This window comes from Rutilus rutilus, assembly GCF_951802725.1.
Source record: "Rutilus rutilus genome assembly, chromosome: 11".
Lineage (NCBI taxonomy): Eukaryota > Metazoa > Chordata > Actinopteri > Cypriniformes > Leuciscidae > Rutilus > Rutilus rutilus.
The window spans coordinates 27,750,155-27,777,163 of NC_140216.1; the positions used below are offsets into that span (position 1 = coordinate 27,750,155).

Sequence of the window (27,009 nt, forward strand, 5' to 3'; positions counted from 1 at the left end):
AATGCAGAAAAAGAGAAACATAAGAAACATTATAACTATAGCTCCCATACAAGGACGCAATAATAGCAAGATAACGTTAGCTTTGCGTTTCCCAGTGAGCATAAACAACGGCGGCGTCGTAAACAAATTTAGTCAAAGTTGTCAATAGCCTATAAATGAACATTCAAATTCATAACAAACAGTGGGTGAAAACAATCATTCACACAAATTGTCGCCCTACTGTGAATTTGCTTGATCATTTACAATAGAGATTGATCGCTAGCTGCTAGAAACATATATGTTGTATTCACCAAAGTTAACGCTGACTGCATAGTTCTAGCTAATTACATCCTTGTGTTGGTTTGGCGAACATGAACGTCAGTTTAGAAAGAAAAATGGATTTACCTGTTCTGCAAAAACAGAGCAACTGAATTTCGGATTGGAATCCCTTCTGCCGGCGGAGTTCTCGCCACCTTTCGAAGGTTTTTCCGATGTAAATTCGGTACTTTGCGCGTTCCTTGTCCTTGTCCCTCTTCTTTGCAATTTGTTCATCGGAAAGTCGTCTCTTTGGTCATGTGTCGGCCATAATTCAAACTTCCCTCTTCATGCTTCTGTCTCTTCCACACCCCCTTCATGTGTACGCGCACTAACCCCCCCAAACCCCACCCTCAAATACTTCTTGCCAGTGATTGGCTGGAACACTGTTTGTTGTGTTTCGTGGTGCGGGTGAGCCCAGTTTGTTTTTGTTGCCGTTTGTAGAGCCTGTGGTGTCTAGAGAGACCGCTTTTTTTTTACAGTGTGTTCAGGGGACAGGCAGCTAGCGGATAGTGAGGAGATGTTTGCTGTATGTGACAAAAAATGTTTTGGCCTAAAAAACACGTGACATCACTTAGAGCACCTTTAAGTGAGCGGAGCCGGCCGTCGCCATCTTGGCGGAATGGCGCTAAAGTGACAGTTGATGATAGCCAATTGTTAAAGTTACTGTTTTTGCCCTTCAAAATATTATAATAGTTAAGAGAAATAGCTACAATTGAGACTGTATTGTGATTCTGTACTATTCTGCTAGTTAAATGTATTATGCAGTAACTTACAATATTACTCTGAGCATGTGTGAGTGATTTATGCGCATACAAGTCAGTCAGCGCAGCACTGCACTTCAAGTTTGTAGTAGGGCTGTCGTGATAACCGCAATATTGTAGTACCGCGCTACTGACAAGCCAACCGCAGAGGAATTCAAGTAACCGCAGCAACCGCGATATTCGCGTGTTTTCTTTTTTCATAAGGCTATACCCTTCTTGTTTTGAACTTCGTGCATGTGTATTGAATGTTAAATAAGTTAATGATAATAAGACGCGGCGATCATGGTTTTATCATGGTGATTTGTACAGAGGCTTCGTGGAGTTACTAAACAGACAGTGAATGAGAGAGATCGACTGAGCATGTGCGATTACCTGCGTCTGTCTTTGAGGTCAAGTCACATTCGTGAAAAGGTTGCCGTGTCCAAGGAAAGTTAAATATTTGTCCTGTCATCCTTTTAACGTTTAAAATAAAGGGTATTTACCATGAATGGCATCAGCGACAGCGCTGGTCAGCATCCACAGCGCGAGGAACTCGCGGTCGCGGGAAACAAAACTCAGTGAGTCACGCATTGAATAATTTGTCTTCAGCGTTACACATGCGACGCATTGCTGGTCAGCTGAGCCTTGAAAAGTGGAGCTCAAAGTTAAAAATAATTTACCTTGTTTCATTACTATCTTTTAATGAATCAATCAGCGTTTTTGAACGTGTTGTTGAATGAATGATTTAATGACTCACTCAAAGATAGGGCTGGGACGGTATGGATTTTTTCTTACCGCGGTTGAAAAGCAAGAAATTCCCGCGGTATTGCGGTAAACCGCTTTAAACCTCAACCCCCCTTCTCACCCTCCCCCAGTTTTTTTTTCTGCGACGTCGCGGCTGGAACAACAAACAAAGTGTGACAATGATAATCTCAGGTACTGTTTATGTGCTTTATTTAATGTTAAAAGCATGCAATGTGACTTTGAATATCGTTTAGTGCTCCAGCTTTGTAGCTGTAAAAGCAACAATGGATAATTCACCTCAGATCTTGATATTAAACAAATGGAAACCAGAACGTTCAAACTGTGAACATACAAGTGTATTCTTTGACAAATATTGTTTTAGTAACTCAGTAGCCTATGTATTTTTAATAATGTTTATATGGTGTAATATTTGTGAATTTGATTATGTAGCCTACTTATCCATTTTCTTGCAAGTGCCGTCAAGATTACTCTCTGGTGCTGTGAGTGTGCACTTGCCGCGACTACTTTTTTTTTTCTTTTTTTTTTACGGTGCGGCTTGGACGCGGCGCTCGTCGAAAATAGACTAGGCGCCTATCTTTATCAAAGCGGCGCGGAGAGACGCTTTTGAAACGCGCCGCGTCGTGGCTGTTGTAAACACACAAGCATTGACTAGAGTGGGCGCGATCAGCTCCGGTAGCCGCGTCGCAGCCGTAACACGCCACAGAGTGTAAATAAGGGGTTATAGTCAATAGCCTACGAATGGAATGTTATTATGTGTCATGGAACAACTTGCGTACTTGCAAAAAGTCGGATTTGCTCCATCTATTGATAAGTTTTGTTTAGAAAACCTTGAATCCATGCAAGACACAATGTTATTAGACACAATCCATGTCATTAGAATCAATGAATCCATGTCATTAGACACAACGTGAACACATGTGAAGGCCCGTGTTTATTTATTTAAAAAAATTTTTTTTTATTTTTTTTTTGCGGTGATAACGGTGAGAAGCTCAGACCCGCGGTAGGCGTCACGTGACCGCGGTATTGCGGTAACCGTCCCAGCCCTACTCAAAGAGTTGCCGTAACAACTGCGCGCTGAGTGACAGGCTTTCAATGCGGAGAGACGTTTAGTTTCGGTTTATTGGTTACTGAAAATGTACTCGTTTTTGTGCATGCTGACCATATCATGACACTTATTTATATAGCAACAAATAAATCAAAATAAATTAAATGCGTTAAAACCACATATCGCGCCACTCAAAATTACCGCTATATATATATATATATATATATATATATATATATATATATATATATATATATATATATATATATGTTCCGTGAGAGCATCGGTACTGCAGAACGAGTGTAGCCTCTATATCTATAGACGTTTTTAAATATGAAAACTACAAAAAGCAACGAAATTGTCAGACATCCATTAGTGCATGTTCACAGAGGAATCCAAATGAAATCCAGTGCTGGTTGTTCTCTTGATACTCAACGGAATCTAAAGGCGTAAGCGAAGTAATGGGAGTATTAAAGGGTAACTCTCGCCAAATTGCAATCTAGGCTATTTTTGTTAATCTACCCAAGTCAAACATTCGTGTAAAAGCATAATTAGAATGGAAACGCCACTCTTAAGATTGACCGTATTTTCGTTTTCGGTCAAAATGCCTTGGGAGTGCTAGGGGCACTACAGTGATGGAATCAAAAACGCAATTTTTTAAAACACTAAGGAAAAGGAGGAAAGGTTTTGTATGACTGTATTTGTATTAATTTCGAGCCCTGACCCCTTATGGCATTGGTCCTGGCTTTTGTTCACACAGGGTGCGTTTCGGGACTGATTCCGGTAATGTTACTAGGTCCACATCCCGGCATCGATCCTGGCATCAACCCTTGGACGTTTGCGCGTTCACAGAGAAGGCACTCTAGCAATTTTACGGCAATTTTCCAGATCAACGTGCTGTGTGAAAGGGGCTTAAGAACCTAAAAATCATTGATCACAAGATCACACCTCTTAAAGCGTGAAGAAGTCACACCTACTGGAGGGTTATGAGCCAATAAGAAGTTGTTCCCTTTGGACGGAATTTCTTTACGACCTTTTGTTCAAGCAGGCCTTTGAACATGTAATTTGATTGGGTGTTTAACAAAATCTTCAAGATTCTTATAATACTAGTGCATCACAAAGTTATCAAAATGTAATGTAAATTAACAAATGGGGGACGAAGATTGGAGTTTATAGAGACTAAACATGCTACACATGATTTTGGTTAACCATAGTATGCAAGTCTGAAACAATCCAAAAGAGTTGAATGAATGCATAGGCCAAACCACATAAAAGGAAAATCATGAGATGGGAAAATTAGATACATGTTTATACTTTTCTCAAGTGGTTATATATAGAATATATAGGATTAAAAGGGTTTATTTCTCCTTCTTAAGTGAGAGTCACAACTCTGCAAATTCCTTTTGGGGTTGTAAAAAGTCTTATCAGTCTTAATGTGTCCTGTAACAGGACACCGGGTTCTGCCAGTGTGTTAGCTTCATTTGGGATGTTAGTTTTGGGGGAAGTTTCATAGACCTTTGTTGGGAGAGTGAGTTTGCTGGATTATTCATTAAATATAATAAATGAGTGTGGGTCTGATAGGTCCAGATGCTACATATTGAAGGGGGGAAATCTCCTCAACCAAGGGTGTGTGATATCACGATTTTTAATCATGGACGATTAAAATGTCTCCACAATCTTCTTTTGAAGAAATATCGTAGTATCGGGTTACAGTGCATTCTATCAGTTGGAGTTCTGGTGCCTCTGTTTCAAAAACACGACATACATAAACATCACGTTAACGCAGATATAGAGTTACATTCACGGGACACTGCAATTCACAAAAGTTCATTATTTGCATGTGAAACATTTCACTCGCATGCTGATGCGCTGTTTTAACTTGAGCTTTTGAGCGCACACGACGCTCACAGGCACTAAAAGCCTGTCAAACAGCATCTGGATTCTGTTCCATTTGAGTCTTATTGCGCTAATACTGTTAAATATGTACATTTACATAAACACAGTTGGTTTTGTCTAAAGTGAAAGCAAACGTTTGAGAGGAAATTGGGTGCGCTTCAAATGCGTGTATATTAGACATGTCGCATGTCGGTCTTAAAGTGACAGCAGGCAGCCTACTAGTAAATATGCTGCCGCTTGTCCATAAAGGTATAGTTCAACCAAAAATTTTAATTCTGTTATTTACTCTCTAATGTTGTTCCAAACCTGTATTAATTTATTTTCTTGTGCTAAAAACAAAAGAAGATATTTTGAAGAATGTGGCTAACCAGACAGTTGCTGTTCCCCATTGACTTCCATAGTATGAAAATATATTCTATGGAAGTCACAGGGGACTGGAACTGTTTGGATACACATTCAGCAAAATAACTTTTTCAACAGAAGAAATTTCAGTTTTATAAATTTTGTGGGATCTGGGATGACAATATGCATTTCATTTCAGTATTTTCAATGTTCAGTGACACTGTGCAATGCAAATAGCTTTGCTAATAAATTGGAATGGAAGTTTTAATTTTTCTACCGAGTTATCAATATAATGTGATGCATATACCACACAGCAAGTTGTATTTAACTTATTTGTTAAAAAAGTTTTTTTAAGTATTGCAATATATCGCAATATGTATTATATTCGCGATATATCGTGATATCATATCGTACATGTATTGCGACTAGGGATGGGTATCGTTAAGGTTAACGGTACTACTCTTACCGATACTCCTTATCGATCCGGTACTTTAACGGTATTCTTATCAGTTCTTTTTGTTATATTAAAAAAAAAAAAAAAAAAAAAAAGGAAAAAAATGATTTAGAACATAATTAACCCTCTGAGGTCGACAAACGCGCCAGCGCGTTTTGCTGGATTTTCTTCACATAGTAGTACAATAAACTTAAATTTCTCCGTCATTTATGGTCATACAGAAAAAAAGAGTGTCCACTTACAATCGAATCAAAACATTGTGCTTTTGTAAAATAAAGAAAATAAACAGGGTGTGCGTTCTGCCTCTCCGAACGTGAACTTTTTTTTCTTGAGCACGTCTATAAACTGAAACAAAACTCAGCGAATACTTGTCACATTTATGAGCCATATACCTCAGCCAAAACACGTCTTAGAAATTTTAAATTAATATATTGTCTTCTCTGAATGAGCAGTCAGGATGATTTTCACATAGTTTTGGAGCAAATATTCTAGGCTACGTGATACAATTTTCAAAAGTCTTGTGAAGAAATAATCAGTAGGGGTTTCATGACCTTATTTCAGTGACAATTTTTTTTTTTGTATTTTCACAAACCACGCATAAATGTCATTATTTCAAAACTACAAACTTTTACATACATGCTGCTGATATATTGTTGTAGCAGAGTGTGCTGAATACAGTGTAATCAGACTTTAGCCATGAAAATGTCACAAGTAACAGAAATAAGCACAAATGTCAGAGCATGTCAGAACACCTCCAGGACCCAGAAAACACCTCAGACCCCTACTGATTATTTCTTCACAAGACTTTTGAAAATTGTATCACGTAGCCTAGAATATTTGCTCCAAAACTATGAGAAAAATCACCCTGACTGGTCATTCAGATAAGACAATATATTGATTTAAAATTTTTACGACGTGTTTTGTGTGAAAAAGCTTTATGCGGGAGCTCATTAATATGTAAGCTTTTCACACCTGAGAAAGACAAAGACCCTCCCCTAACGGCCCTATTAGGAGCTATCAGGCCCTATCATTCTGAGCAACCTTGCACAAAGAATGAGGAGATTTAAAAAAGAATGGCTTTTAGATTTTTTGGATTTATTTACAACACAACATAATCTAAAGATACACAACAAATAACAAAAAAGCACTCATTGAAAACAATGATCCAAAGACAGAGAACTTTGTGCCATTCCTAAAAACATTGTACATACCTTTCATTTCCAAGGTGTTTGATTTTCACTTTACCATGTTCATGTACAGAGACTCATGTGAATGTTGAAGTCAGCAGGACTCAGTGGCATCTGGGCCCTAAAAAAAAAAAAAAAAAAGTGAATATACTGATATCAAGAGAAAGGCCTGCACGATTTTGGGAATACATTTTAGATTTTTCTGGTTAAAATTGCTTTTTAAAATTCACAATACACACATAAATGTTTCCAACAATATATAATATAATGAACACCAGGTTTGTTGTGCCTTGTAGGCATAGGCTATGTGCAGTGCTGCATAAAATAATAATAACAACAATAACCTATAGCAGCCTATAAATCTGCAAAAATATTTCAGTAACAACTAAGCTAGAGAAAAATATATTGATTATCATGTTACTTCAAATGTTTCCATTCGTTATGATGATATGAAATGAGATAATAGTAAAAACATGAAGCCGTTTGGGGCTTTTCAAATGCGATCGCGATCCAAAATATCAAACATTCAAACGCGATCGCGCTCAAATATAAAACATTATGGTTACCATATACATATCTACATTTGAGCAGATATCCACAAACACAGTAACAGTAAACACGGGTCTAAATATTATAATATTCACCATATATCTAGCAACAGTTCAACTGCAATGTGAAATTTATGCAACAATAAACTAATATGTAAGAATTTCTTACCTTACATCTTTCTTGTCTTCAAATCGCGTTCTTCTTCTTCTGAGGTAGCCTAAATCCAATGTAAGCTCACGGCGCGTCTTTCAAACTCGACGAAAAGCAGAGACATGTGAAGTTTGTTGGTGCTTTGTTTTTGAGGTAATGAGCGCGTTCCATGTGGAGATTTGCATGTGAATCTCTTTTGCGTGAGTGGGCGTGTTCAAATTAAAAAATAATTAGGAAGCGTTTGAGAAGCTGGACATCTTGTTGGTTTTATACAAATTACTTAAACAGAGAATATTTGTTTTCAGTTTGAATCCGATCATTTAAAAGTACACACTTACATGTTTATAAAGGTATATGGCTCATAAATGTGTGACAAGTATTCGCTGAGTTTTGTTTCAGTTTATAGACGTGCTCAAGAAAAAAAAGTTCACCGCGACGGAGAGGCAGAACGCACACCCTGTTTATTTTCTTTATTTTACAAAAGCACAATGTTTTGATTTGATTGTAAGTGGACACATACAAAAGTAAAAATATCACAGATTCTTCTTTTATATATTTTTTCTGTATGACCATAAATGACGGCGTAATTTAAGTTTATAGTGCTACAATGTGAAGAAAATCCAGCAAAACGCGCCGGCGCGTTTTGCCGACCTCAGAGGGTTAAGCAGGGCTGTTGTGTTGTGCGCGCCGTGGCTCCACGTGAAAGATCGCTCTCTCTCTCTCTTTCACACACACACACACACTCTCTTTCTTTAGCAAAAATGCATCACAGACAAATGGTTCAATATTATTATATATAGAAGTGGCTGGCGAGATTAAATTTGCAAGATAATTTCTTAATAGCAATAATAAATACAGGGTTCGTACACTTTTTCCCAGGTCAAATTCAAGCACTTTTCAAGCACTTTCCAGGTCCATTTTAAAGCTTTTTCCAGCACCTTACACTACCGTAAATTACATACCAATACATAGTTAAAATTATTATTTAGTGTTTTTATCACATCAAAAGAGATAAACAGCCAAATGTTTCATAATAGCAGAGGGCTGCACGATATTGAAGAAAAATGAGATATGCGATAACTCATTAAATAATGCGATATTCAATATGCGATACGATAATGCTTAAAGTGTGTCAAATTATCTTAAATTATCTTTAAAATGATATAACCTACACATACGTTTTTCACATTCTTTTTGTGATAAGAAAATATCCCTACAACTTCAAGACAGTGAACATCAGTGTTCTGTAGCATAAGAAGTGTTATTTTAACATCAATGGGGTTTAGGGGTTCAGGTTAATCAAATGTAAAAATAAACACTGCTTAGTTTTCACTGCATGAATTAAATATACTGATTCTTATTAAAGCTACAAAAGTTAGCCTATTCAGCCAAAAGCAGTGAGTGATTTTCTTTGTCTTTTGTTCATGACCCCAGTTATTGCAAGCCGTTGCGATATGCAGTTATGCATATTGTAATATATACATTTGCAATATTTCGATATATTGTGCAGCCCTAATATTTAAGCCAATCACAAGTTTTATTCTTCAAAATGTATCACTAAGTATATAGCCTAAAACATATGAATAATATACTTTTCATTATATTAATGTCCAAATATTGCTTACCAGATAATGTGATAGGCTGTAAAACTGAATTAATTAAAAATATGAAGACAGGATTTGAACAGAAATATTTGACAGGCCTTCCCGTTTTGGGACACATTCTTGATATAGACAAGGTTTGAACAATATCTGAGTGCACAGGCACCTGCCTGATAAATGTATTTCCTTGCCAAGATGTCTTGGGCCAAGACATAACGTTAGCTAATAACGTTACATTTACTGGAATAGAGCAGTGTAAATATTGCATAGGGCTATCCTACAGTAACAGTATACTACTTATGACACTGACTTATTTCAGGTCAGCAATCAACGACTGTTGTTATGCACTGGGCTAACGTTTGCAGGTTAATTTGCACGTTACAGTTCTGTAATTTTAGCGATGTTCACTGCATATTCCACAAATGAACGTGACATAACGGACATGGCATGCAATACTTACATTACATTATCACACCAAGTACTTTCAGTCACTAATGGCCCTTTCAGATAGGACGCGGACTGCGCTGCGCTATGAAATGAAACCAATAGGCCTATATTTCAATGGCTTGCGCCGCGCGACTCGGACCAAAGCGGGGCTCAACCTATTTTTTACAGTCTATGGGCTCAACGAGCTCGCGCGCACGCCGCGGTCAAAGTTAAAAATAGTTCAACTGTTGCCGCTGCGTGGCCAATAAAAACGGTGCATCCAAACACCCGCAGAAATCAAAATTAAAACTCCGCCTACTTTTGCTCTGGCCAGCGTAACGCAAATCAATCTGTATCTGATTCTGAAGGGCTACATTTTTTTTCTCCATTTAATAAAGAACTATTTCGTCAGAAAGATATTTCTTGTGAAAGAAATACAGTTACAAATTCAAGCATTTTCAAGCATTTTATCCAAAATTCAAGCACTTTTCAAACCTTGAAAACACAACATCAAAATTCAAGCACTTTCAAGGATTTCAAGCACCCGTACGAACCCTGTAAATAGTACGTGTATTTTCTTAATTTCTCCAGTACCGACAGCAGAACCGATAACGTCCGAGCTTATTGATCCAGCGGTAATTCAGCACCGGGGCCCGTTTAATACCGGGTTTCGGTACCCATCCGTAATCGCGACATGTAACGAATCATGAGGCCCTTGCCGATACCCAGCCCTAGACACCACTGTGTTGTACCGAACCGAACCGTGAATTTAGTGAACCATTACACTCCTAGTAGTCTTGCGTAGCCAGACCTTCAGACTGACAGCAGAAGGTCTGGACTCTATCGCAGCTTTTCTTGGCCAAGGACCGCCCAAGAGGACGTTTGGCTGACATGTAACGCAACCAATCACAGTTTGTTTTGTTCCGTGTCAAGTTTATGGCCGTGACAAAATAACGTTGATGTCCCTACAATAACAGACCAGCGTGCATCTAATAAATGATTCATTCAAGAATTTGGTGTAAGTTTACTGTAACAATGGAGCTGCAAACTTCACATACTTTTGAAAATCTAGCATTTAGTTGATCCTGGTAAGCGCTCATTGTCAAAGTTGTAAACAATGGCTTTCTTCCATGAGGGATTTTTGTGTCACGGCATTTGTTTACAGACGGACCGATAAAGAACGAGACACGCACGTCTCCCGGACATCCTGTAGAATTCAACCAATCAGATTGCGACTTCGAAACTACTGATGTGTTTCCAGAAAGGTGTGCCATATGCATCAGACGTTCAGCCAACGGTCCGTGGACGTGACGTCACGTCTGAGGCTGAGACTACACCCCTAGTATCTGTGTATCCCTAGACAAAAGGTTATACTGCTGCGGGGGTAATTTTACTGACTCTTCACATCCTCATCCTTTGCATTATTTTGCAAAGAGAATTTGCTTTTTCAGAGCAGAAAACAGCATGTTCTCAACATGTACACAACACGAACCAGCTACAATGTTTGAGGGTGGGTTAAAGTTGATGTTGTTCGCGGGCAGCCAATGAAGACCATGGGTGAGCATTACGCAAATGTGTTATGCTGTTACGTATGCAAGTTACGGAAGAAAGACTGGAATTACTGACGACTCATTTCGGAAGTTCAGAATAGATTTTTTTTTTTTTTGAGACATTAACCATTTATTTTTACACTTTGATCTTTTAAACTTTGCAGACCTTTTACATACAAAAACAGCTGTATTACACACTGCATGAAAGGTAATATCTGAAAAAGCATAACAGGGACACTTTAACCCTCTGGGCTTCTTCTCCCGAAAACGGGCGAAAACTTGAACGTTTCGAATTGTTAAATTTTTTTGCTTCATCGGATGGGGGTGAAACTTGGTGACTTTTCTTTTATTACCTATATGAACACACAAAAAAAATCAAGGAGATGATTCTGATATGTTAAAGGGTCGTAAAAAAAAAAGTCACACTTAGCTTCCTCCCGCCCAAAAACGGGCGACATAGGAAATGAATGGGAAATACGAAAAAATAGGAAAACTCAGAGAAACTTTTGGTGGTACAAGCTACAGATCAGCCACTGTGCTGAAAAAAAGTGTACAGCAATGGAGGGGTGACACTCTAAAACATCAGGAGTGCAAATAAGACACCCTCCCCCCCCCACACACACACCCACACACACAAACACACAAACACACAGAGAGAAATGAACTGGTAAGACTGAAACAGCTAATTTTGCCCCAAACTATATAAAAATTATATAATCATAATAACTCCAAAACTATAGCAAGGAGAGTCAAAAGGTAGGTGTCGTTTGAAAGAACTCTTTTTAAATTTTTTGAAAATATAAATTACATTACATTTGGACATTGTCCTGCCAAGAAACGGTGGATAAAAGACAATATATATATATAATTTTTATTATGATTTTGCATATCTTTCTTATTTGTCATGGAATAACTCAGGAAGGAAATAAGGTAGGAGGAAAATTCTTTTTTAGTGAAGTCCCCCTACATGTTAGCTGCATCTGGATAAAAAAATTATAATTTTTGGATAAAGGAATCAAATATTACAGCATTTTGAAAAGAGATAGCCTTTTTGTACAGTCTTTGACACCCCCTCATGGGCAATTTTTTCTCCATGAAGAATATCTTGTCATAAAAGCAATAGATTATGTTAATTTTGGGCTCATTTTAATTGTAATAATATGCTGTAAAAAATGAAGTGCCATTTTCAATTATCTGAGAATGTTTCATGAGCTGTATGATGTTTTTGACACATTGCAGTACATTATTTTATAGATTATGAAAAAAAAGAAATTCTATTTATCAGCAAATAACTCTGCAATACTTAAGAGTTTTTCAAAGTGGATACATTCACTGTAAAGTTCAGACTCTAAGCTTTCAAATGACATCAACTTTGTGTTTATCAAGGCAAGATTTTTGAAAAATATGGTAATAAATATTTTCGCAGCTAGGTGGCGCCTGCTGGCGGTACACTTGGTTTTAGAGGGATTACTCAGCACTCGTTAGGAATTAATACATTTAATTAGATGCATTAAAAAGCTGAGATCCTAAGCTTTAAAATGATATATAATTTGTGTTGTTACATTCAGTGGTTGATTAGTAATAAATTGTTTTCTTTCCGAATGGGAATAAATCAAATAAATAAATAAAAAAGCTATAGGCCGCCTATAGGCGGTTATAGGACATGACACAAATTAATAAATTTTGAAGCCACTAGGTGGCGCTCTTCTCACTTGAAATTTTTTTTTTTTTAGGCCTGCACTCTAATTTGATGTGAAATGTTGCATTTATTGAAAAATAAAATAAAATAAATAAAATAAAAATATATATATTAATTCTAATGGAAAAAATAGCTCATAAAAATTATATAATTAATGCAAAGTATCATAAAAAATTCTAAAAATTCTAAATAATAATCAGAAAACATTATAGAACAAAAATATATTTGATTGGTTATCCTGGGAAAAAGTAAAGTAAGATTTTAAGGCTTCGCCCGTTTTCGGGCGGGAGGAAGCTAAGTGTGACTATTTTATGAAGAAGCCCAGAGGGTTAAACAAGGATTGATCTGCTGTAAAGTGTAACACCAGACCGTTGGCATCCTCTGCGGGCATTTGTCATAATACATAATGTACATATAAGATGATCTTTATATTATGTATTTTAATAGTGTTGTTCTATAAAACTATATTATAACCTGCTTTTGATCCTTGATTTGAACTAAATATTTCCTCATTGTTATTATACATGTATTATAGGCTAAGTCTTTTTAAAGGTTTAGGTCTTTGCTTAGACCTTTTTATTACCACAAAAAAAATAAAAAAATAAAATCCAATTACTTGATTAATCATCAAAATAACTGACTGATACCAAAATAATTGTTAGTGAGTGACCATCCTAGACTTATGCGTCACAATATTTTTAGGCTAGGTAGAAAACAACCCTGCTGACAAAAACCCAAGATAAACTAGCCTAAACTGTCTGGTTGGTCTTAGCTGGTCTCCATGCCCAGTCAGTTGGTTTATCTGGCTGGTTTTAGAGGGATCTGGACCACTTTAGGTTTTAGATTTTTCTAACCTTTTCTATTTTTCCAGCAGGGAAAACTACAAGTGTCACTCACCCTTTGCATATTCCTCCTCGATAGGTGATGATTTTCACTTCTTTCACACACCCGTACTTGGCAAAGAACTCTCTGATCTCGTTTTCGTCCACCTGATGGAAAAGTAGTGGTACACAAATCAAGTACTTGAGTATAAGTACAGTAACCGTAAAAATAAATAAAAACAAAACTCATTTTCAATTTTACTTAAGTTATTAATGTACTTAAGTATTAAAAGTACTGATCAATAAACCATGTTTATTATTTAGCCAGCACTAGTCAGTAATTGAAAGAGCATTAACTTAATTTACAGATAAAACAATCACATTAGTAACCTTCCAGACCCAACAACGCGTGTCAGAGAAAAGAACATATGAAATTGCATATTATAGGTAGTGTTGCTTTCGTCAACGAAAATTATGACGAAATATTGTCGTCAACGAACCGTTATCACCTGACGAAAACGAGACGAGACTAGACGTAAATGCATGGTCATGTGACGATGACTAAAATACATGTATAATGCAATATCGTTGACGAATAAAAACGAGACTAAATGTGGTTTAAAAAATAAAAACTATGCTAAAATGTCTCTTCATTTTCGTTGACCAAAACGAGACGAGACGAAATGTTAAAACGTCACGACGAATGAGAGAGTTGTGCGTGAACCCATAGCTTTGTCGGCTTTAAATTCTGGATTGCGATCTGGTCACCCGATTATCAGCGAATTTAACAATATATTACTCCATTAGTTATTCTATTAAAATGTCTCATTGATATATTTGACACATTCATAATCATTACATTTGCCGGTTCTTTGTGACAGCTGTATGTTATTGGCAGCGTCTGAACGCGTCACCGCATCAGCGCCAGAACATGGAGATTTTATTTTAGAGAATAATCGCACAACCTATTCGATATCCTATAATTAAATAAACTAATCGAATATCCAAAAATCGTGACTCATCCCTGCATTGAATCTCTTGTTTCTTTTCCCAAATCTTCACTCACGTCACGTCTCACCCATTTTCTAAAGGTATTATAAACGTTTCTTGGTTCGCTTTTAATTAGGCCTATTATATTCGTATTCTTTACTGTGGTAAAGTAGAAAAACGTTTAGTTTTTACAACTTTAGTGTTTAGTTGTAAAGCGCGTTTCACACGCGCGGGTGATTTTTAGTTTCACTTTCTCTGGCAGCGCGATCTCAAACATAGCCTAAATATTTCGCCCTTGTGGAGGATAAAATTCGCTCTTCAAACCAATTTACATCAAGTAGAAAACACGAAGATATCATAAAGAGATCGATATCTTCGTGTTTTCCTGCTCGTGTCCCACATCCCTCTCAAAGCGCAGAGTGTGTAGGCTATATCACGTCTTTGTGTGGAAATATAAAACAAGTTTTTTTGTTTTTTGTTTTTTAAATAACCCCCCAACCACCGCCGGTATTTGGTCCATTACCGCGGTGGTAAAAAAAAACCTGCCACCATCACAGCCCTAAATATAGGCCTACTAAATAGCCTATAATAAGATAGCCTTGTTTGAAATTCTATTACTAAAAAGAGACTAAAATACAATTTTCATTGACTAAAACTAGACTAAAATGTCATCAATTTTCATTGACTAAAATGTCATCAGTTTTCGTCGACTAAAACTAGACTAAAATGTCATCAGTTTTCGTCGACTAAAACTTGACTAGACTAAAAAGAGTATGAATGTGACTAAAACTAATAAAAACTAAAATGACAGCCTGACACAAAGACTAGACTAAAACTAAAATTAAAACAGGCTGCCAAAAACAACACTAATAGGCCTACTGTAAAAAAAACACAGTTGATTTTAGTTGATCATAGTTGATCATAACTAGAGATGAAATGGCATGAACATTTCATTTAATTATTATGTCATTCACGCTTGCACACTGTCTACGAAACTTTTGTCCGTAATAAAAAAAATTCGGATCGGTTTCGATTTTCTGCGTTTTTCGCATCCACAGCCAGTATTTTGAGAGGTTTTTTGACAATTCAGAGCCACCGTACAAGCGAACGACAAAATCCAGAATGACGTCTGAGAAGTTGATACACTTCGTCTCGCAGCACAAGTACTGTATGAAAAACAAAATGCGGATTACAAAGACACTGAATAAAATATAACCTGTATACAGCTGTTCTGTCTGCCCAGCGCTTCTGCCGGCCGCGTGTGTGTGTGTGTGTCCGTCCATAGACATGCCAGTCTCTGTTCAGGATCGATTGGTTCACGGAAATTGGTGGTCTTCTTTTTAATATGTGGCTCCAGTATCGCTAACAAAGCATCAAACTGTTCCACTGACATTCTGAGGTAAATTTTGAATCATTTCGCAACTCCTTGATAAGGAGGTGAAACTCTCCTTCCTCTCGGCGCAATCTCAGGATTGGATGGACCCAATATTTCCTCTTTCTTTTTCTCTTTTTAAGAAGAAAGAGGGCAACAAAATTATCCTCACTGCTTGACGAATCCATTTCGTTTTTTTTTGCGTTTTTTTCCGCAAAGGTTTAATAAATACGCATCGGACTCAGTGTGCAAGGTTTCTGTGCGTGACGAATTTTAAGGCTGACGAACACGAAAAAACGCATACGAAAATTTCGGACTCAGTGTGCAATGGCCTTTAGTCTTCAGATGAAAATGCTTATTGATCTTAGTCACATTTTAGTCATTTTGTCTTTCATAGTTTTAGTCTAGTAGTTTTCATAGTTTTTTTTTTGTCTGCCATTTATTAGTAATGATTTACACTGTTGATTTACTATCTATTTCTCTGACCATTTAGTAGTGTACAATAAGTGTTCTTTTTTGTGTGTTCATGTCCTTGTGATGTGTGCGTTTTAGTCATTTTAGTCATTTAGCTTTGTCAGCTAAATGCGTCGACTTGTCGCTCAAATTAACCGATCGCATTTTACTGATGCAAAAGACGCGCGCACGCACTGAGAGGGAGTGCGGCGTGTCGGTGTTCAGCTATGTAAAATAATGACGCAGTAACAAGGTGTATATAATTTACACTACTTAGTCAACACTAACAGTAGCTGCTGTTCGGTTTTCATACTGCTGTTCCCCTAGTCACTTCTGAACCTCTCTTGATTAAAGCTTTAGGTGACAGGGGTGCCAGCTGCCAGATATCACAAAAAGAACAAAACAAGCCCTTTAAAAAGCAGACATGGCAAAAATGTACCGGGAAAACATTTAAACATAACTAGTATCTACTAATATCCTACCAAATTAAAAGGAAGTAACTAATTTCTTATGATTAGAATAGTTCAATATAAAATATTCAGATATTTGGGGGCAGTTCATCTAAAAGTTGATGAGAGTGTTTTGTTTACTATATTTAGCTATTAAAAATAGTTTACCAAAGAAATAATTTACCAAATAAAAGAAAAAGAAAATTCAAACAAAGTGAAGTACTTTTCATTTCTAAAGTATTTGGGTTTATTTATTATACAAAGCCCTTTTTGTCGATTTTTCGAGAATAACTACAATATAAATAACTATATCATGAAATATATCGTTACCGTGAAATAAAATTAGTCATACCGTGAAACAGAATTTTGGTCATACCGCCCACCCCTAATATGAATAATATATATGTGCCCCATACATGGAATCAGAGTGCCTACTGTATGTAGTAAATGGAAAATCTCTACAGCAAAAGGCCAACCGCTACATGCATTCGGTTTGTTTCTACCATTTATTAGTAATGATTTACACAGTTTGTTTACTACTTACTATTTACCTGAGCATTCAGTATTGTGCAATATAGCATACAGAAGGTGAGGGACATTTGGGGGGGAAAGAAGTGCTGCATTTTATCATTTAAACATGACTTTTCATGAAAATTCTATAATCCAAGATGGCCGCCACCATATGACGTCATATGCAAATTAGATGGGAAAATGTAATCCCTACATAAACTTTGGGTCATCCTTAATATTTCTCTAATTTACATAAAGTCTCTATCTTTTATCACTTTTAAGATATAGCCTTTTGAAATTAAGATGTCAAAATCGAAACGTTTTAGGAAAAAACCTCTGGCGCCTAAAGGGTTAACGAGTCACCACTGCATCAGCACCGAAAACAGGGGAGCATTATGGTAGAATGGTAGACCCGTTCAAGTAGGAGAAGATGTACATTTTTTATTTGAAAATTTATTTTTATTTATTTCACTCCTAAGGACTGAAGTTTGAAGTCTGAACTTAAAAATAAAATGTGGCACTGGCATATCATTTATTCTCCAAGTTAAATAATTTGCCTATTTTTCAGGGGTGAATGTCTGTCTACATTTGTAAAATTATACATTTATGGTAGAATCAAATGTTGTTTTGTTTGTCTTGTGTATTGCCTTATCTACAACACGAGTTTAATACGGTAAAGATAGTACAGGAGAGAGACTTGGATTTCTCTTCAGTAAAATTAAAGTGTAAATATATCAGGGGGAAAATGTGTATATTCACATCGGTATCGGCATTGGACAAAATTAGTTTGAAAATATCGGCATATCGAATATCGGCCAAAATGCAATATCGTACATCCCTAGCAGTTACCGACATTCATTTTGGTAGCTATTTTATATGTAGTCTATTCAATGTCATTATAATTTTTCTTTCAAGGCCAATTCAATTAAAGGGATAGTTCACCCAAAAATGAAAATTCTGTCATCATTTACTCACCCTCAAGTTGTTCCAAACCTGTATGAGTTTCTTTGTTCTGCTGAACACAAAGGAAGATATTTGGAAGAATGTTTGTAATCAACAGATCTCGGTCCCCATTGACTTCCATAGTAGGAAAAAAATATACTATGGTAGTCAATGGGGACCGAGATCTGTTTGGTTACAAACATTCTTCCAAATATCTTCCTTTGTGTTCAGCAGAACAAAGAAACTCATACAGATTTGGAACAACTTGAGGGTGAGTAAACAATGATAGAATTTTCATTTTTGGGTGAACTATCCCTTTAAGCTTATGATAAATTAGAATCAAGGAAACAGGATGTATTGACATTGCACTCTTTAGCAGTAACACTTGTGCAAATTTACATCCCTTTTCCTTAGTTCAATGGTTCTCCAATTTTTTAGAGTGCCGTACCCCCTGAAGCATTTAACGTCCTTCTGTCCCCTCTCTTCCACTTAAGCCTTGTTTATACTTTCGCCTGGCTCCGTAGCGCGAGTCTCCGCACACTGCGCGAGCACCTCCCCAAACGGACAAGGCGTTTATACTCGACGCGCTCGCCGTTGTACTATTCTGTAGGGCTGTCAACTTTAGTCGTTTAGTCGACTAATCGGTCGATGCCGTCTTGGTCGACTGACATTCTCATTGGTCGACCAGTCGCATAATTTTTTTTTTTTTTACCAATAAAGAAATTTTCATTGATTTACTCCTTGATATTTATTCCTTTATAAGCAGTTATATATTACTGTATTCTAAATATAATTAGCCTATGTTTTATCCCCAACTTTAAATGCTTTAATTTAGGCTATTTTGTAACAGCGCCACGTAGAACACTCGGGAACCGCACCTGTGGCTGGCTGCACTGCTGCTTCGCGCTCAGTAAGGAATATAGTAATCTCTATGTGTCTGTCCGTCCGTTTGCATTTTGATTATTTCAAGAACCGTTCATCCAATCGACTTCACAAGGGAGTGCAGTGTCGCATTTGGTGCAATATAGATAGACACGCGAGACGCGACACGTTCAGAATTAATAGTAAACTACAGGCTAGAACGGACACTGCACTAGTGTTATAAAACGCACACAGTCTGTTAACTTAAGGTAGTCTAATATTTTTCTGACTAACAAATTACTGACACAGTAAAGGGTAGATTTAAATAAAGAAAAACGAAATTTAAATAAAGAAAAAAAACGAAATTTAAATACAGAAAAAAATTAACTTAAATAAAGAAAAACGAAATTTAAATAAAGAAAAACGAAATTTAAATAGGCCTAAAGAAAAACTAAATTTAAATAAAGAAAAAACGAAATTTAAAGAAAGAAAAACGAAATTAAGTTAGCCTAAATTAAATACGAGATTAATTTAGATTGATGATAATGGGTAAAAAGTCTAATACATTTTGTTTCTATTATTCTATTTTCCACAATGTCAAAGCAACAGCAGCAATACAAGCTCAGGCATGCACTTCGGTCCATACAAACTCCGCTGTTCTGCGATCTAGCCAGAGAACTCCCGTTGCTGGAACACTCAGGCGTCGGTTCTATTTCTAGCATGCACGCGTTTTCCGCGTGGCTGGAGCCGCGCCTGAGACGCGTGTCTCACGCAGGCAGTGTGCAAACTCCAACCTATTAACATGGGAGCCGAAATAAAAACAGACACCCAACGCAGCTGAGACTCTCACACCAGCAGCCAGTGTGTCGCCGGCCTTATTCAAGCGCGAATGAGAACCGTTTCGCGGGGGATCCCAGGTGTCAATAAAAAAAAAAAAAAAAAGTTTTTTCGTTGTTGTTTTATAAATGCTCTATGACAATTGTTTAATAAATGTTCAATCAAAATGCAAAACATAGCGTCTTTTTTTTTTTTTTTTTTAGTCGACTAATGTGCAGGACAGGACTTTGGTCGACTAAGCATTTCTTTGGTTGACTACAGCCCTACTATTCTGTGAAACGACAGTAATTGTCCTTTTAACCATCAGGAATCAACGGTGAGAAGAAAGCTACACACGTGACAATGTTTATTTTAGTACACCACCACCAATACCACACTACAAAAAGAATCGTGTAAAATCCAGTAAACCCTGAGATTACTCGTGACAAAACAAAATATATGGATATGAGAATGTGTATACAATATTACTAAATTAACGATCTCTTACATATTTTCTAATTTCACTGAACATTTTTATTAAACATGGACCTTTATGTTCATTAAAAATACTTTTTATGCTATTGTATGCTCATTTTTTAAATGTAAGTAACTAATTTAGATGTGCAAACTGGGTGCCGGTGTGGTGAGAAGTTCGACCTCGGCCAGATTCGGCTCGAAGTCGTTCATCTTCGGATGCGGAGCCACGCACGCTGTTACAAGAAAAGCCATGCACACCGCCAAGACGCATGACCGCCCACACTTAGGGATGGGACGGTATGAAAATTTAATATCACGATTATAGTGACCAAAATTATCGCGATTATCAATATTATCACGGTTTTGTTAAAACGAGATGAAAGTGTTCAAAAAGAGTTGATGCTCACACTGAAGACATTTCAACAAGTTTTATATTTGAAAATCAACAAACAACAAATAAAACAAGCAGCTTTATGCACTTTTTAAAGCATTTCCTTCCTGACGGTCGTCAATAGCAACGCATTATAACACCGCACACATTCATTGTAACAGCCACCTAGTGTTAAGTAGTGTTCATGACATGAATGTGGATGTGCCTTTAAGATAACTTCTTCTATGGCGTAAGTTATTGTATGCATGCTGTTTTTATGTAAGCACGCACGCAAAGTGAGAGTGAGATTGATCGCGCAAAGAGGAAGATGACTGCTCTACTGCTGACCGTTGTTTTATAATGTGTTTACTTCCACTTTGATTTGTAGCGTGTTTTCGAGTGTTTTCTTTTCCCTTTTAACATTCGCTCTTCGACGTGTATGTGAAGAGTGTGCTTAACTGAGAGAAAACATCTATAAAAGTCTCGTGGAACTACCAGTTCATTTGCACTGTCTTGTATCTGGGCAGACTTCAAACTCTCTGACAGACGTTACACCATGTATCACAACGGACGCGTTCTCTCGTTTCATTCAAATACAACTTGCCGTCTTGCGTCTCCGTTTTTAATTGTATTGAAAATTAAATCGGAGTTGATTTATTGTTTACAGAGTTTGATAATATTGTTGTGATCATCTTGTCTGAACGATTGTTTAGTACGCTGTACATAATGGATTTATAAACAGACTGTTGCTGGCTGAACAGGATCTAAAATCGCCATAATCAAACACGGTTTTAATGATAATTAAATTTTAAACGATATTACTAACTGTCAGTACATTTTATCGTGGTTTATAGTGAAACCGGTAATCGTCCCATCCCTACCCACACTACAATGAAATCATTTTTGCCGCGGACGCGTCGGGTATAAACCTGGCTTTAGACTGCAGTCACACCTTTTCCATTAAGGGACAATATTTGCCCCCTTTAATTGATTTTTCCAGTTAATTTTTTACCTTTGTTTTTTTTAAAGCATTATTTATTTTATAATGTTCAATAAATATGCAATGATGGTAAAAATGAAGTGATACTTTTAAACATTAGATTAAAATCACTGTAAGACAGTGACTTACTGTACCGTAAAAAGAACACCATGTCTCCGTGATTTAAGCCAGTTTAAAGGCAGATGAAACAGCGCTGACAAACAGGAGAAACATGGTGCGCAACGATACAGTCAGAAGGCTTTTCAGTCTACAAATTCCCATCATTTACCATGGATTTACTGTAACGTTAGCCTAGTAATATTAACTGCACCATGAAATTTGGGATATACATATTGAATTGTATTATATTATTAATGTAGACAATGTATTTAGGCTACTGTTTTTCATACAAATAGCCTACCATAGAAACCAGTTACATTTTGCCATGATAGTGAGGTGCTATTGGCTATGCCTGGTTTTATCTGTGGTTATCATGATCTAAATGCATGATACTGGATAACCAATGGTTAATTTTAATAAAACTCAAACAGTCAGAATATTACATATTTAACAGATGTTACGTTTTTTTTTCATTTGTTAATGAACATAAATGTAACAGTAGTATTAGCTTGAGTTAGGATGCAGATTTACTGTCAACTCAGTCAAATATGCATTTCCAGACAAAACATGTAATATTAATATTGCAGCCTGCACTGCAAACTGTGCTGAAAGGTACGTGCCATCAAAATCAGGCAACACAAACCTGTTTCAAGACTTGAAACAATATCCCCCATTAGCACATGCAGAAACTAAAACATTGACGCTGATGTTGCTTGTCTTTGGATTAATTTGGTTAGAGTATTATCCTCCTTTTCTTTGAGGGCCTTCCATTTTATTTCTCATGGAAGTTTTGAAAACAATTTTGTGGGTTTTATCACTTGTCTCAGAATCTGAAGAGTTTTCTGGTATCTGCTCTATAACTTGCATCCTCTTTTCTCTATTCTCATTCCTTCTACCGTAAAATGAGCTAGGTGGGAAGCCTTGAAAGAAAATATCCAGTTAAAAATACTAAGATATAGTCACCTAGACATACTAATATCAGTTTAACCTATACACTTTATAATAAAAAAAATAAAATAAAAAAAAAACTCAAAATACAAAGATGGTCAAAATTAGGGTTAATCCCTTTTTTATACCCTAAACAGGCAACGTAACTCAGGAGTCACATTTCAAAACGTGCTAAATAACAGGAACAACATATGAATTAATTTTCACAATTAATGTTAGCAGTATTATTTAAAAAAAATTCCCAGAAGAAAAGTAAGTTTAATATACATTTACTTCCCTCAAAATCTGAATGTCTTGCACCACCGGTAGCCATGTTGGATTTAGGTCAGGCTGACTAATTGATCACAAAAAACTTGAAGCAAATCATGTGACCAGCATACTCAGGACAGACCAGGCTGTGATAAGTGATAAAAGGATTTGATGAAAAAAATCATTCTTATGCCCCAAAAAGACAAAAACTATGTAACTCGTGGTTTTAGGGGTTAAGATACAATTAATGCTAGGGCTGGGTATCGTTCAAAAAAATTTCGATACCAATACCGATACCTTGATTTCGATACCGGTTTCTGAACGATACTTTTTTCGATACCAATTTTATGAAATCCATTTTAACAAGATTACATAACACATTACCTCAGAAAAACTTTGGTTTTATTTTTTCAGTTTGACTCATGCTTAGGGTTGGGAATCGTAAGAAATTCTCCGGTTCCGGTTCCGATTCCGGTTCCAGTTCCGGTTCCCATTCAAAAAAAATATTAAAACAAGTAATAAAAAAATAGTAGTATAAGGGAAAAATCCACAATCCTTTTTGTGTTTATTTCTTATACTTGTCAAATGAGTTTAACAGACTGGTAATGTCAACAAATTCAACATATTGTTAAGCAATTTTTTGCAAAAAAATATTAGTTTTTTTGAAGGAAAATAAAAATGTCTGCATTCTCTAGAATAATTTGGGACCTCTCCTATAGCTTATTGTATAATCTCCAGCAGTGGAGAATACCCTCTCAGAAGGGGTAGAATATGCTTGAACACCCATGTAAGATGTGTGTAGAACAGATTATTTTTAAAATCGTTTTGAATGATTCATTCATAAAGACTTGTTTCATTACTGGATAAATCAGCACTCTAGCAGTTAATAAACAGAACTGCATGTGTCTTGCGGAAGAACATTGTTGCCGGAGCTACTTCTCTCTATTTATGTCTATGATGAGTCACGCAGGCACTGGGCTACTCCGCATCGGCTGCGATCCGCCAGTCTAAAGTATATAGTCCGTATATAGTATATAGCCTATAAACGCTTATTGCAGGCTTAACGTAGTAATTCAGGATAAGTTCATGATGCACTCGCTCATTGTATATATTTTGTAAATTCTGAACACAAAAATGTTACGGACTGCGTCTTTATGAATGTTTTGAAGCATCAGATGTAATCGATACACTCGTTACTTGAAGGCAGCGACTTTCAAAAGGTGATTTACTCTATTTTGGTTGCTACCGTAGACATCAGTGTTTATACTCGAATTATAAACTTTTATCTCAGTACTTCTGTGATCATTTGAAATATCGATACTGGTATTGTAAAGCTGTTTCATATTGACAACTGCTCTCTCTGGGTCAGCGACAGCGCAAACAGATTTGAATGTTCAGGGGTGAGGTTTTTGTAATTTAGGAATAAGATCGCGTGGGTGTTTGAATCGAGATCTTTTAAAGATTAATCGTGCAGCTCTACTGTCTTTAAGACTTTTCGCCCATACAGCGCACCAGAACCGTTTTCGGAACCGAAACTTAGGAATTTCGCACGGTTCCGGTATTTTTTCAAAAACACTACCGGTTCTGGATAAGAACCGGTTCTCGGTTCCCAACCCTACTCATGCTCCTTAGCCAGTGCACAAAGGAATTTTTTTATATTTTTATAAAGAGCTCATGCTCACCAAAACTGAATTTGTTTGATCAAAAATACAGTAAAACTTGTAACATTGTGAAATAGTATTACAATTTGTAATTTATTCCTGTGATGTCAAAGCTTAATTTTCAAAATCATTACTTCAGTGTCACATGATCCTTCAGAAATATGAAAACAGTTAGGGCTGAAACGATTAGTCGACATTGTCGACAATAAAAAATTGTCGACAAATATCTTTGTTGTCGAGTAGTCGTTTGATCCCACGTGACCTAATGTAAGGGCCTGCAATATCGCGATTTGACCGCTACGGCGCTGTAGCGCTAGAGTGTAATGCAGCCGTTACAAATGCTATTGCGGTAGAAGAAAACACAGCGCGAATTATGACGGAGTGCAAACGAATCCGAACTAGCAAGGTGTGTAAAGTTTCACAAAACTGCAAACCAAGAATGCTGTGGTATGCAATACATGCAAGGCGGAACTTGCTTTTCACGGGAGCACAACATGCATGTTAAAACACTTAAAGAGGAAAAACCCGGCAGGAGACGAGCCGGTGAGAGGTGAATATTCTCCAGCTGAAGCTAAATAACTAGCAGTAAATCTCTTTTTAGAGAATGCAATACTACTAATAATAGCAATAATATTAACAATAATAATATAATTACAGTAATGTGATGATTTATTTTTGCATAGAATAAAGCTTGATCAAGCTTAGGAGTCGGGGCTGTTTTTATTATTGTAGCTCTATTAGGTAACGTTATTACAGTCTTATCCCTTGCCTGTATTTTGTTACATATTCATGAAGACTTACAAAAGGAGATGTTATGAAGAATATCATGTCAGTTAATTTTTTATACTGTAAATTAAAAGGTGAATGAGAATGTCTCTGTCAGCTCAGCTCAATTGTCATATCAATAAAAAAAATAAAAAAAAGATTCTTATAATAATTGTTTGCCGTTTAAGTGTGTCTGTAATGCAGCTGATAATTTTTTTTGTTTATTTTTTTCTATTGAAAGAGAACAGAATATTTAAACAATGCTTAGAGAGCATTTGTGTGTGATTTGAGTTGGACAGAAATCTGAACACTTAAAGAGAATGACCTGTTTAGTTGCTCAAAGTTCATTAAAACAACCATTTCAAAAGCTGAAGTGATTTTCTTTTTTTATATTATAGTTAGAATATGTATAACTCTGTGTTTTAACTAATTGAAAAGGCTGAATAATCGTTCCAAACGGACTGATTAGTCGGCGAAATAATCGATGAATAGTCGATTAATCGTTCTAATAATCGTTAGATTAATCCATTATCAAAATAATCGTTTGTTGCAGCCCTAAAAACAGTTTGCTGCTTAATATTTTGGAAACTATGATACATTTTTTCATGATTCTTCGATGAATACAAATTTCAAAAGAACAGTATTTATTTGAAACAGAAATCTTTTGTAACATTACACATGTTTTAAGGTCATTTTTTTATCACTTTAATGCATCTTTACTGAAAAAGAATTCTAACCAACACATTTTTGAACAGCAGAGTACATTCAGTAAGTCATTATTGCAATATAAACACTGTCAGAGTGATCAACAAGGTATCTCCATTTACCAGTCGAAGACGGAGCAACCTTCTGCTCTTATGTTTACTTGTGCACTGTCAAGGTCTTCATCATATCTGTCGTGGTACCGGTCATTGCAGAAATTATTTTACCGCAAATACTGTATCGCGCGCTGTTGGCATCGAGCCTGGAGAAATGTAGCCACACTTTTGATCGACTTTTCCACATATTTAGGGTATTGTGTGTGTGTGTGCTCGCGTCTCATATGAGTATGTGCGCAGAGAGTTTGTGTGTGTGCTCGCGTCTCATTGAGTATGTGCGCAGAGAGTTTGTGTGTGTGTGTGTGTGTGTGTGTGTGTGTGTGTGTGTGCGCTCACGTCTCATATGAGTATGTGCGTGGACAGTTTGTGTGCGCGCGCGTCTCATATGAGTATGTGCGCGTAGAGTTCCGCGCGTCTCGTGTGTGTAGAGTTTGCGTGTATGTGCGTGAGCGACTTTAGGTGTGTCGTTGTGCATTTCATATGTATTTGTTAGAGCACTGACGTTGACGAGTTAACCCCTTAGGTATTGAAATCTGGTACCGTACAACAAGTCATTTTTCGATACTCGATAGTATCTAGGCAATTCGGTCGGTACCTAAAAAGTATTGAACTCGGTACCCAGCCCTAATTAATACAAAACGAAATTCACTTTAAATAAAGGTTTTCAACAAAAACAAACTTAATGAAGTGGTCAAAATCACATCTAC

The 27,009-nt window shown here is 36.6% G+C and overlaps 1 protein-coding gene across 5 annotated transcripts in view; it reads right to left on the bottom strand.

Moving 5' to 3' along the window:
• dazl (deleted in azoospermia-like) overlaps positions 1-27,009 on the bottom strand; it is a 72,862-nt gene that overhangs the window by 40,241 nt on the left and 5,612 nt on the right. For all 5 annotated transcript variants that reach the window (XM_084422529.1, XM_084422531.1, XM_084422528.1 and 2 more), the window contains exon 3: positions 13,599-13,690. In XM_084422529.1, coding sequence (XP_084278655.1) covers positions 13,599-13,690 — 92 coding nt within the window. The remainder of the gene's footprint in view (positions 1-13,598; positions 13,691-27,009) is intronic.